This window comes from Suncus etruscus, chromosome 14, assembly GCF_024139225.1.
Source record: "Suncus etruscus isolate mSunEtr1 chromosome 14, mSunEtr1.pri.cur, whole genome shotgun sequence".
Classification (NCBI taxonomy): Eukaryota; Metazoa; Chordata; class Mammalia; order Eulipotyphla; family Soricidae; genus Suncus; species Suncus etruscus.
Window position 1 is genome coordinate 68,302,662 of NC_064861.1, and position 13,536 is coordinate 68,316,197.

Below are 13,536 nucleotides of genomic sequence, written 5' to 3' on the forward strand. Positions count from 1 at the left end.
TAAGTCAGTTTATGTCCTTCTTGTGGGAGTTATTTACCAAGGAACAAAGAGGCCACCTTGCCCCTCGCCAGGGGAGTTAGTGATACAGGAGGAGAAAACTCAACGAGCTTAAAGGCTGGGCCGGGCTGTGCCCACTGGATCCTAGATAGAGAGAAAGAATTGAGGCAGAGAAAGTGAAATTTACTAGCTGGTGTAAAAACTGGGGCTGTGTATGGTCCGGGGTCTGCTCCTCAAGACCATCCACCCCCAGGGCACTGGAGAGAAAACAACCAGAAGATGCTAAGTTGGATGGTTCCAATGTGACCCCACTGCTCAGGAGGAAGGGAGTCAGCCCACTAACCTGCAGGAATGGGCCTGGGATTAAGGAAGGGGATGGGAGAGGATTTTCATGTCCCACTGTGAATGCCGCATTCAACTGTCTGCTGAGAGGACTGGGGTTGTCTCCCAAGGTTCTGTCCACATTAAATCAGGGAGTCTCCCTTTAAAACGAGAACATAGGGCTGGAGCGGTGGCCCGAGTAGTAGGGTGTTTGCCTTGCATGCGCTGACTTAGGATGGACTTTGGTTTGATCCCCCAGCGTCCCATATGGTCCCCCAAGCCACGACTGATTTCTTTTTTTTTGGGGGGGTCACACCCGGCTGTGCTCAGGGGTTACTCCTGGCTGTCTGCTCAGAAATAGCTCCTGGCAGGCACGGGGGACCATATGGGACACCGGGATTCAAACCAACCACCTTTGGTCCTGGATTGTTTGCTTGCAAGGCAAATGCCGCTGTGCTATCTCTCCGGGCCCATCCATGACTGATTTCTGAGTGCATAACCAGGAGTAACCCCGAATATAACCAGGTGTGGCCCAAAAACAAAACAAAACAAAAACAAAAACAAAAAAAAACATGAGAACATACGTGGGGCTAGAGCTATGGCACACTGGAGAGGACGCTTGCCTTGCATGAGTGATTCCTGAGCACAGAGCCAGGAGTAACTTCTGAGTACTGCTGGGTGTGGCCCAAAAACAAAATGAAACAAAATAAAAAGAAAGTAAAAGAGAAATGAAGTTAGAAAGAAGTGATATGCCCAGAAGGATAAACTGGACACAACAAGGCTTGCCTTCCTCCCCCCCCCCCCCACGTGGCCTCTTCCCCCACTCAGCTCTTCCCTCACTGCTGCGTTGCACTTTTATTTTGGCTGGTTTTACTTATTTGTTTGGGGAGCATCCCCAGGAGTGCTCAAGGCTACACCCAGAAGAGCTTGAGGATCCAACATGCAGAGCATATACATGTTCAGTGTGCCACCTCCCCAGACCCCTAGACCAAATCGTTATGACAAATAATTGTGCCGATGCTTAAAAAGAAGAGGAGAACCTGGAAAGGGAGGGTAGAAGCTGGGGTTGCAGGGGGGACCCCAGAAGACAGGCAGCTCCTCTGGACATAAAGAATAAATCCAAGCTCCCCGGCAGATGTCAAGGCTGTGGCACCCACAGTCCCCTTCCTTCATCTCAACAGTCACATCTTTATCTTTTCCCACATCCTGTGACAGAGGTTTCCCCATGCCTTCATTCTGCCACTTCGCCTTCAGCTCTTTCCAAATGGAAACTGATTTTAGTCTCACAGCACTTTCTGAGACCACAGTCACAAGTGTCACAAGTGGCTACAATAGCAAGTAGTCAAAATTTAGTTTAACTAAAAATTCACTGGAGGGTGGAACGGTTCAAGCTGAACACCTGTAAAGCACCCTTTGTCTGAGTAAAACATAGGCTCAACCTCTGGTAGACAGAGTCCTCCAATAATACTGGGTGTGACCTTTGAGCACAGAGCCAGGAATAGCCCTGAGCACCTCCATAGATGACCCCAATACTAAACTAAAAGAAAATATACTATCTAAGGGCTGGAGCAATAGCATAGAAGTTAAGGTACTTGCTTTGCATGGGACTCAGGTTCAATCACCAGGACCACATAGTCTGCTGAGCACTACCAGAAGCGGCCCCAAGCACAGAGCTAGGAGTGGCCCCCAAACACCACTAGGTGATCCAAGCTACTCCCACCCTGACTGCAGTAGCCCAAGGTTGTCAGGGCTGCAGGCTGCTGACCCAAGACTTCCAGGCCCTGGTGCTGCAAGTCTTGCAGAGGCCCTTGGGACTATCCAGGGACACCAACATGTAGCAATTACTTGCCCAGGACTGAGAGATAAGAGAGAAATTAAGGGGCCGGAGAGAGAGCATGGAGGTAAGGCGTTTGCCTTTCATGCAGGACGTCATCGGTTCGAATCCCGGCGTCCCATATGGTCCCCCGTGCCTGCCAGGAGCAATTTCTGAGCCTGGAGCCAGGAATAACCCCTGAGCACTGCCGGGTGTGACCCAAAAAACACACACACAAAAAAAAAAAAAAAAGAGAGAGAGAGAGAGAGAGAGAGAGAGAGAGAGAGAAATTGAAACCAAATATACTTTGATAGAAATTCACAGGTCAGGGCCCGGAGAGATAGCACAGCGGCGTTTGCCTTGCAAGCAGCCGATCCAGGACCAAAGGTGGTTGGTTCGAATCCTGGTGTCCCATATGGTCCCCCGTGCCTGCCAGGACCTATTTCTGAGCAGACAGCCAGGAGTAACCCCTGAGCACCGCCGGGTGTGGCCCAAAAACAAAAAACAAAAAACAAAAAAAAGAAATTCACGGGTCAGGAGCCAGAGAGATAGCAGAGCGGTAGAGCATTTTCCTTGCATGCAGCAAATCCAGGACAGAGGTTCGAATTCCAGCATCGCACATGGTTCCCCTGTGCCTGCCAGGAATGATTTCTGAGCACAGAGCCAGGAGTAACCCCTGAACAGTGCTGGGTGTGACCCAAAAACTGAAAAGGAAATAGATGCAAAGCAGGCAGCATCTCTCCAATGCTTTATCTCTGGCACACCACAGACCAGCAGGTGCTGCTCTGGTCGTGCTATACTGGGAATCCCCGCAACAATAAAAGTTTTTCCTTTTATACCTGGCATGACAGGGAGCATGTCCAAGGGGCGTGTCCAGGGGACATGTTCAGGTTCAATAGTCATTACGTGGGGGTGTTCAAGGTGCGTGTCCAAATCCAACTGCCATACACCCAACCAGAATAAAACAACACTCCTCAGGGTAGGAGATATGCTCAAAATAATCTGGTGCATGATTCACTTTCTCGCTCAAAGGCCCAGATTCAATCCCAAACTCCATATAGTCCCCTGAGTACCATCAGGGAAGCAGTAATGAAGCCTCGCATTGAACCCAAGCTGAATCACTTTGCCAGACCCAGGATCTAAGCCTTCCAAGCTGGTTGACTGCATGTCTCCAGCAGTGGTCCCTATGTGCCCTGAGAATCCCCCCAAATTCACGACCCCATTTCAAGTATTCAATGGCCCCATTTCCATCCACACAGAAAATTCTGATAGTCGTGTTCTAGAAGATTCTCCTTTAAGTTTTCTTCTACAGTCACTGGTTCATGGATTCAGGAATCATGTCAGAGTTACTGCCAAACAGCACAAGTTCTTCTCAGTAATCAGTCATTAGTGTACCTCAGGTACCATCTAGAAAAGTTATTGACCTTTGGACAAGCTGGGAAAGACTTCCACCTCTTGGAGGGGCTTTCCTCTAAAAAAAACTAAAGCTTTTTTAAAGTTGCTCTTAAAAAGGAGGAGGAGGACAAGAGGAGGCAGCAGAAGGAGGAGGAAGAGGAAGAAAAAGAGGAGAGAGTGACTGAAGTTTATTTTAGCTTTTTTCAGAAGGGAAGATATAAAGGGCACTAATGTTTTCTTTCCACATTAATAAAATCCTTGTCTTTTGGATTTTGATGTTTTGTTTTGGCCACATCCAATGGTTCTCAGGAATGAATCTTTGTTCTACTGTTAGGAATCAATCCTTGCAGTGCTCAGGGGATCATATGGGATGCTGGAGATGGAACCTAGGCTGGCCGCATGCAAAGCAAACACCTTACTCACTGTACTAAGGTTTTGACTATAAAAAGGAAAATATACTATGATCAATTGGTTTTATTTTTGTTGTTGCTGTTGTTTATTTTGGGACCACACCTGGAGGTGCTCAGGTATTATTTCTGATTCTGTTCTTTTTTTTTTTTTTTTTTTTTTTTTTTTTTTTTTTTTTTTTGGTTTTTGGGCCACACCCTGTGACGCTCAGGGGTTACTCCTGGCTATGCGCTCAGAAGTTGCTCCTGGCTTCTTGGGGGACCATATGGGACGCCGGGGGATCGAACCGCGGTCCGTCCTAGGCTAGTGCAGGCAAGGCAGGCACCTTACCTCCAGCGCCACCGCCCGGCCCCTCTGATTCTGTTCTTAATCACTCTTGGACCATATGGGATGCTGGGGATTGAACCCAGGTCAGCCAAATGCAAGGGGAATGCCTTACCCAATCGCTCTGGCTCCAAACTTATGATATTCTTAATAAAATGGGTTTCTACCCCCTCCTTGATCATCATCAGACTCAACCACAAAACCACACTAATTCACACGGAAATAGATTCTGCCTGCTGAAAGACAAAAAGGAAAAAAAAAAAAGAAACTCCCACAAGGCCATTAAATTACCCAACAGAGTCTGTCCTCATCCTATGGCAACTGCTGCTTGAGCTTAATTATTTGACACGACTTCAAGGCGCCCTAATGGAAGTGGCAGCACCCTCACCACAGGAGCCTCCAATTACGTCTCTGAAGACACGCAGTGGGGAGAGAGGCTGCCCGGGTGTCTATGAGAATTCAAGACTTTGCAGATTAGCAGCTTCCCCATCAGCAGGTTCAGAGGTGCCCACTGCCATGCCATTCAGTCCCCAGCAAAAGCAATTACCCAGGAGGGGACTGGGAACAGCGCGCCTCAGGAGAGCAGGACTCAGGGAACAGTGCTAACGATATGAAACTCTGGAATCTTCCATGCAGCAGCTGCTCAAATCCTGCTAAGGCTCAGCAGTAGTGGCCCCTCGAGCAACACCCATTTCCATCCTATTGCAAAAGACAGGATAAGGTTTGGTTTGGTTTTAATTTGTTGGGGGCGACGTTTTTTGCTGTAACTTACAGTGCTCAGGCTCTATATTCAGGGGCAACCCCAGAGACTATATGGTGCCAATGATGAAACTGGGACACTTCAAGCCACACACCAAGCAAGAACCTTAATCCCTGTACTCTTTCCAGCCAGGGGATGAGGTTATAGAACAAGAAACCACATCCCCCTCTTAATGTAATCCAAATGTCTCCTCAGTAAAAAAAATTCCTGAGAAATCATCACATAGTTCCTGCAGTGTGTACCTACAGGGAGCCCAAAATGATCACAGGGCCAGAGTGACAGTACAGCAGGTAGGATGTTTGCCTTGCATATGGCCCACCCAAGTTTGATCTCTGGCATCCCATATGATCTCCTGAGAATTGCCAGTAGTGATCCCTCAGCATGGAGCCAGAAGTAAGCCCTGAGCACTGCTGGGTCTGAAAAAAAAAAGAAAAAGAAAAATAAGAGGTAGAACGGTGGCAGCACTTGCCTTCCATGCTGCAGACCCAGGTTCAATTCAGCAACCCATATGGTCCTCCAAGCCTGCCCAGAGAGATCTCTAAGTTATAAGCCCCGTGCACCACTGGATATGTACCAAAAACAAATGAAAAAAACATCAGAGGAGTGAATGAAAGCCTAGCAGAAGGTATTTAATGAGACGTGATTAAATAAGGAAAATCACCAGAAATATGTGCTGAACAGGGGGATTACATTTGTCATAAAGCAAAGCAAGCAGGCAGCATAAAGCAAAGGAGGGTAATAAGTCCCACAAAAGCCCAGTAGCCAGTAGGCTGAGTTCAAATCCCAAGGTGGGGACTCAGTGGGAGCCTTTGGCCAAGTCACTAGCAGTCAAACAGATTAACTTCACCATTGTTTTCTGTTTTGTTTTGAGGTACCTGGAATTGAACCTGGGACCTCACACATGCAAACCAGGGGCTCTACCATGCATAAGGACAATACCCTGACCCTAAGCTTCCCCCTTTGGAAAAAAAGAATATTTACTTATGTGGCAGGGGTCTTTTACAAAATGCAAGACAAAATTTAATATAATTTTAAAAATAGATAAAAGAAAATATAATAGGGGCCGGAGCGGTGGTGTGCCAGCACTAGTGTAGGACAGACAGTGGTTTGATCCCCCGGCATCCCATATGCTCCCCCAAGCCAGGAGTGATTTCTGAGTGCATAGCCAGGAGTAACCCCTGAGTGTCACCAGGTGTGGCCCAAAAAAAAACAAAAACAAAAGTTAAAAAAACTATATATGTATATATAATAAATCACTTATACAAGGTATCTGGAAGACAGGAAGCTGAAAAACAGATATTAAAACATAGGGGCCAGAGCAATAGCACATTGGGTGAGGGGCATTTTGCCTAACCTGAGTTCAATCCCTGGCTTTCCTGAACACCACACCACCAGGAGTAATCCCTGAGGGCAATGCCAGGAGTAACCCCTGAACATTGCCTAGTGTGGCTCAAAACAAAAAGGGGGGTGGGTGGGCTGGAGCAATAGTAAGTACAGTGGGTAAGGCATTTGCTTTGCATACAGCCAAAATGAGTTCAATCCTTGGTATCTGATATGGTCCCCCAAGAACCGCCAGGAATGAGTCCTGAGCTTAGAACCAGGAGAATCCCCTGAGCACCACTGGATGTGGGCCCCAAAATAAATAAGATTGGGCCGGTGCAATAACAGGTAGGGCATTTGCCTTGTATGTGGTCAACCGGGTTCGATCCTTGGCATCCCATATGGTCCTCCGAGCCTGACAAGAGTAATTTTGAACACAGAGCCAGGAGTAACCCCTGAAGGCTGCCAGGAGTAGCCCCAAAATAAAAGTAAATAAATAAATAAAAATGTATATATACGGGGGCCTGAGTGTTTGCCTTGCATGCAGCTGACCGGAGATGGATACAGGTTCGATTCTGGGTATCCCATAGGGTTTCCCAAACCTCTCAAAAGCGATTTCTGAGTGGAGATCCAGGAGTAACTCCTGAGTGACGCCAGGTGTTGGTCAAAAAACAAAAAACAGGGGCCGGAGAGATAGCATGGAGGTAAGGCGTTTGCCTTTCATGCAGGAGGTCATCGGTTCGAATCCCGGCGCCCCATATGGTCCCCCGTGCTTGCCAGGAGCAATTTCTGAGCCTGGAGCCAGGAATAACCCCTGAGCACTGCCGGGTGTGACCCAAAAACCACAAAAAAAAAAAAAAAAAAAAATTAAATATCCTCAAGGAGGCAGGGTGCTTTGCCTTGTATGCAGCCGACCCAGGTTTGATCACCAGTACTCCTTCAAAAGTGACCCCAATGATTCCTGAGTACAGAGCAAGTAAGTCCTGAGTACTGCCAAGTGTGTCCCACCACCCCCAAAAAAATCCTCAGTAAAGAGATAAAATTCTCCTCGGGGATGTGTGTGACTCAGTAGCAAAGCACATGCCTAGCATGTGCTGGACCAGGGCACAGCAAAACAAACCAAACAACTGCTTAAATTGGACCAGAGAGATAGCATGGAGGTAAGGCATTTGCCTTACAAGCAGAAGGACAAGGACGGTGGTTCGAATCCTGGCATTCCATATGGTCCCCTGAGCCTGCCAGGAGCGATTTCTGAGCATAGAGCCAGGAGTAGCCCCTGAACTCTGCCAGGTGTGACCCCCCCCCCCAAAACAAAAACAAAAAAAACAAAAAATAACTGCTTAAATTAAACTCTGCAAGGTTTACCCACGTGCTGGTCACTGTACGCACTGTGTGCAAGCTGATGTAAGATCTCAAAAGGAGCTCACAAAAACTTTCTGAATGCGGATCTGAATAAGGGTGTGAGGCATGAGGCCAGGCTAGGTAGGGGTGGAGCCCGGGATTTGAAGCCCTAGTATTCCTAGTATTCCTGGCCTTAGTTCCTACTAGTGAAGCCTCTGCAACCACTCTGCAGCCTGGGCTCAGAAACCAGCTCTGGGCATGCAAGCAGTTTTGCTGCTTTTTCATTGCCTCCAGTCCCAAGACCTGTAGGCGGGGTCAAGGCCACAGTTGAGACTTGGAGAAGTAAGTTCCTGACAATTGGCATGAAGTCGCTGAGCACAGCACCTGGGTCGTGAGAAACCTCCCCACAGCAATAACACACATGAACCCCAGGCATTTCGGGGGGGGGAGTCCCAGACAGACCCTCTGCAAAAGCTACCAGGGAACCCCAAAACCCCATCCCTGCCTTCCCAGCCGCTCCAACGGTCCTCAAGGCTCCCCTCAAGTGTGACATCACAGGGTCACTCCCTGACTCAGCACCCCAAACCCTACTTGGGGGTCGCCCAACACCTCAGCTTCATGCCTGGCTGCATGGGGGGAAGGGAACCGGGGAGGCGCATGCCCAGAAGGCTCTACTTGGGCCCCCCGCTAACCTGCGAGTCACGAAACTCCACCACCACGTTCTCGCTGCTCCATCGTGCCGCCATCTCCCGCGGGCTGCCGCCTGGGCCCCAGGACGGCGCCTTCCCACCGACCCCCCAAGACACCCGGTGTTCCGGGGTGCAGAGAGTCCCAAGCAGCCCGCGAGCCAGCTCGGCCACGCCCCGTCCCTCCCCCGCTTTCGCCTGATCGCTAGCTATTGGCTGATCCAATCAAAAATCCCGCCCCCCTCCGCTATTCTCCAATCGCAGCGCCGCGGCTGGTCCCAATAGACACGCCCCCACCACTTCCGTCACCGGGCTGGTGTCACCCACACCTCTTCGCAGCACTGGACTCACGCCTCTTGCCGCAAGGCCTGCTGGGAGTTGTAGTTCCAAGGTAGAGTTGACTCTGGTAACACGGGAAGAGATGGAAGAACTGGATTAAGGGGGAAGGCAACTAGCTGGTCCTTCCCTATCTCCTCCTGGTATCTGTCTTTGGCAAAGACCAGTCGGTCTCCAAACCAAAACCCGACAAAGATGCAAGCCAAAGAGTATGTCTTCTCCTGAGATCTTCCATAAATGCACTTTTTATTGCACTATTTATTGTTTCACAGCATAGCTCCTGCCAAAGTGTCCATTACCTCTGGGCTGTCTTCATGACCCTTTGGGAAGCCTCTGAAGATACAATCAGTTTTATAATCTCTAAGAAGTTACTCCCTTTTCACTTCTCCTATCACACGTGTACAATAGAGTCCTCCAGATGCTACTGAAGCAGTATAAGACTTCAAAGGTTTCCTAGTTAGTAAGAATTTTTTTTTTTTTTGGTTCTTTGGGCCACACTCGTTTGATGCTCAGGGGTTACTCCTGGCTAAGCGCTCAGAAATTGCCCCTGGCTTGGGGGGACCATATGGGACGCCGGGGGATCGAACCCCGTTCTGTGGCTAGTGCTTGCAAGGCAGACACCTTACCTCTAGTGCCACCTCACTGGCCCCAGTTAGTAAGAATTTTGTTTGCCATTCAACTCAATAAAAATTTTATCCCCAGAACATAGCTATTTTTCACTAATAAAATGTATTATTAATTTAATGCTCATTTACATTTAAATACTAACAGGCCAGAGAGAGAGAGAGAGAGAGAGAGAGAGAGAGAGAGAAAGAGACTGAGCTCATGATGTGAATGCTGGAGGCACACCCCAAGATCCCTGGATACCATCAGGAACTTTGGAGCCCATTTGGGAGTAAGTACTCTCTAAGCACCAACAGCTGTGGACCCCACATATTAAAAAAACAAAATTAATGAAAAATAAGATTCTTTCTTTTCTTTCTCTCTTTTTTGTTTGTTTTGGGGCCACACCTGGCGGCGCTCAGGGGTTACTCCTGGCTCTGCACTCAGAAATTGGTCCTGGCAGGCACAGGGGACCATATGGAATGCTAGTAATCAAACCAAGGTCCGTCCTACGTCAGCCACACACAACGCCAACACCCTACCGCTATGCTATCATTTCGGCCCTAAAATAGAGATTCTTAAAATTCCCATCTTGGGGGGCTGGAGAGATAGCACAGTGGAAGGGCATTTGCCTTGCAAGCAGCCAACCCAGGACTAAGGGTGGTTCAAATCCCGGCATCTCATATGGTCCCCCGTGCCTGCTAGGAGTGATTTCTGAGCAGAGTCTAGAACCCCTGAACTTCACTGGGTGTGGCCCAAAAAATTTCATCTTGATTATAATAATTACTATCAACAAAAAAATAATTGAGATCTTTAATAACCTTGAGGATCAAAGGGGTCCTGAACTCACAAAGTTTGAGAATGGTCTTGTCAGCCTCAGGACCGGTAATTACATTTTCTTTTCTCCCCAACCTCCCCAGCTCTCGCTGAACTGGTTTGGCTTCAGGTTCTTTATAGAAAGGGGAAATGAACTGCCTTGTTTGATGGTGAAAGTTGTTAAGGACAGAGCCCAGACTTTATTCAATAATTCAATTGTAAATGATGAATATTGGTGGTTACTAGAATCAGTATTTCTCTACAGCAAGCCATCATTTGAGTAGAGGAGAAAGTCTTTCTCTCCTTTCCAGAGACGATCAGGCTTGAGTTACCTCACATCCCAGGAAATCCCCAGTTGACACACATTGGGACAGTGAATCCCCAACAACAAACCAGTACTTGACAGCCTTCACCAAATGCAAGCAATATGCAAGAACCTAAAGGAGGATCTGGACATGACAACCTGAAAAATGTAACTTCAGTACTTTACCCTTTAGTATTAGTATTTTTTTGGATGGGGGAGCACACCCAATGGCGCTCAGGGATTACTCCTGACTCTTCACTCAGAAATAGCTCCCAGGGACTGGAGCAGTGGCGCAAGCAGTAAGGCGTCTGTCTTGCCTGCACTAGCTTGGGACAGACTGCAGTTTGATTCCCAGCATTTCGTATGGTCTCCCAAGCCAGGAGTGATTTCTGAGTGCATAGCCAGGAGTAACCCCTAAGCATCATTGGGAGTGCCCCCTCCCCCCCAAAAAAAGAAAGAAAAGAAAAGAGCTCCTGGCAGGCTTAGGGGACCATATGGGATGCCGGGGATCGAATTCAAGTCTATCCCACGTTGACTGCATGCAAGGCAAATGCCTTATTGCTGTGCTATCACTCCAGCTCCTAGTATTGGGATTTTGATGAAGCACACTAATAGCAAAAGGAATGTCAACAAGTCAAATGTGGGCAGAGATGAGAAGTGTGAGGTACTGGTGTGTTCCAGAGATATACGGCAGAATGGTGGGACATGGGCCTGGTATGTATGAGGTTCTCAGTCCTAGTTCTGCAAAGAGAATTAACAAAGTAACCAAGACTTGAAGCATTTTTCCAGCTGGCATTCAGGGATCCATGCTTCCTCGTGTCTTTAAAACATATAGTACGGGGCCAGAGAGATAGCATGGAGGTAAGGCATTTGCCTTGTATGCAGAGGGTCGGTGGTTCAAATCCCGGCATTCCAGATGGTCTCCCGAGCCTGCCAGGAGCGGTTTCTGAGCATAGAGCCAGGAGTAACCTCTGAGTGCTGCTGGGTGTGACCCAAAAACCAAAAAAAAAAAAAAAAAAAAAATAGTACCATTTATAATTTTACATTTATTTGGTTCTTTAATATTTTCAAGCTCTGACAGTACAGAGAACAGGATTCATATAGCAAAGTGACTGTCCCTCTCCATGAGGATGGAGATGTGGAGATGGATGTGGCAGATAAAATCACAGTTGCTAGGGAGCCTAATGCTGGCCAGGTCATCAGGGCACTTGTAAGACAACAAGCAACTTTAAAGCTTCTCAAGGTCCTGGTTCTACTTACTCTTTTTTTTTTGTTTGTTTTTTTGGGGTCACACCCGGCAGCACTCAGGGGTTCCTCCTGGCTCTACGCTCAGAAATCGCCCCCAGTAAGCTCGAGGGACCATATGGTATGCCGGAATTCGAACCAATGACATTTTGCATAAAAGGCAAACACCTTACCTCCATGCTATCTCTCCAGCCCCCTCTACTTACTCTTTCCTCAATTCTTTTTTTTTTTGTTTTTGGGCCACACCCAGCATTCTCAGGGGTTACTCCTGGCTGTCTGCTCAGAAATAGCTCCTGGCAGGCATGGGGGACCATATGGGACACCGGGATTCGAACCAGCCACCTTTGGTCCTGGATCGGCTGCTTGCAAGGCAAACACCGCTGTGCTATCTCTCCGGGCCGTCTTTCCTCAATTCTTCTCTTTTATTCTGGTACCAGGAATCAAACCCCATGTCTCAAATACCTAAAACATGTATTCTACTTCTTTTATCTATTTTTGGACCACACCCATTTGACGCTCAGGGGTTACTCCTGGCTGTCTGCTCAGAAATAGCTCCTGGTAGGCACGGGGGACCATATGGGATACCGGGATTTGAACCAACCACCTTTGGTCCTGGATCGGCTGCTTGCAAGGCAAACACCGCTGTGCTATCTCTCCCGGCCCTGCTTTTACTTTTTTATACTCAAAAGGCAATACTGAATCAAACATCATTCTCCTTAAAAATCTCTTGGCATGGTCCAGGGAGGTAGCTCCTTCAGTTCTTTCCGACTCACTAATCAGTAAGTCTCACACACTGCAGTTCCTGGAAAACTCCTCCCTTATAAAGTTCCTCCAGAGGGTTGGAGAGATCATACAATGGGTAGGCACTTAACTTGCTCAAAGTGAATAGGGTTCTATACACAGAATACTGTATAATCCCCCGAATTTGCCAGGAGTGATTCCTGAATGCTTTGCATGCCTCAGTTTGATTCCCAGAATAGTATGGTCCCCTAAGGACTACCAAGAACCACCCTGAGTACTGATCTAGGAGCAGCCTCTAACACACACACACACACACACACACACACACACACACACATTAAACACACTGAGGACTGAGTGGATAAATTAATTCACCTAACACACCATGTTATTATTTTTGTTTGTTTGTTTGTTTGTTTGTTTTTGGGTCACATCTGGCAGCACTCAGGGGTTACTCCTGGCTCTATACTCAGAAATCTCCCTGGCAAGCTCAGGGGACCATGTGGGATGCCGGGACTCAAACCACCATTCTTCTGCATGCAAGGCAAATGCCCTACCTCCATGTTATCTCTCCGGCTCCAACACCATGTTATTATTATTTTGCTTTCTACCTAGGATATCATAGGTGCTCGGTTAGTTGTTCCAAAGGCATGATTAGCCAGATCAGGTATGGTCATAACATATGATGAATGTAAACAGGCTGCAAAGAGAACAGCTGGAAAAGTTGGAAGATTTAGTTGAGATGATTCCCCTGGGGCTGGAGAAAGTGCAGAGTAGGTGAGGTCTTGCATGCAACAGGACCTGGAAGAATAGTGATGGTCCTTGCTTAGGAATTGAGGTATTCTTTTTTTTTTTTTTTTTTTATGTAGAGTTAGAATGAAAATAGAAATAGATTAGTGATGAGACCAGAGCAATAACATAGCAGGAAAGGCACTTGCTTTGCAAGCAATAAATTTGGGTTTGATCCCTGGCATCCCATATGGTCCCCCAAGCACAACCAAGAATAATTCCTGAAAAAAGGGGCAGGAGTAACCACTGAGCATTGCTTGGTGTGGCCCCAAAACAAACAAACAAAAAAACAAACCAGAAGAAATAGACTAATGATGGGCCAGAGTTATAGTACAGT

General features: G+C 47.6%; 1 protein-coding gene across 2 annotated transcripts in view; it reads right to left on the reverse strand.

The window, feature by feature from the left end:
* The window catches only part of WDR59 (WD repeat domain 59), a 75,170-nt gene extending 66,646 nt beyond the window's left edge, over positions 1-8,524 (reverse strand). For both annotated transcript variants that reach the window (XM_049786340.1, XM_049786339.1), the window contains exon 1: positions 8,372-8,524. In XM_049786340.1, coding sequence (XP_049642297.1) covers positions 8,372-8,425 — 54 coding nt within the window. In that variant the 5' untranslated portion in view covers positions 8,426-8,524. The remainder of the gene's footprint in view (positions 1-8,371) is intronic.
* Between the last annotated feature and the right edge of the window lie 5,012 nt (positions 8,525-13,536).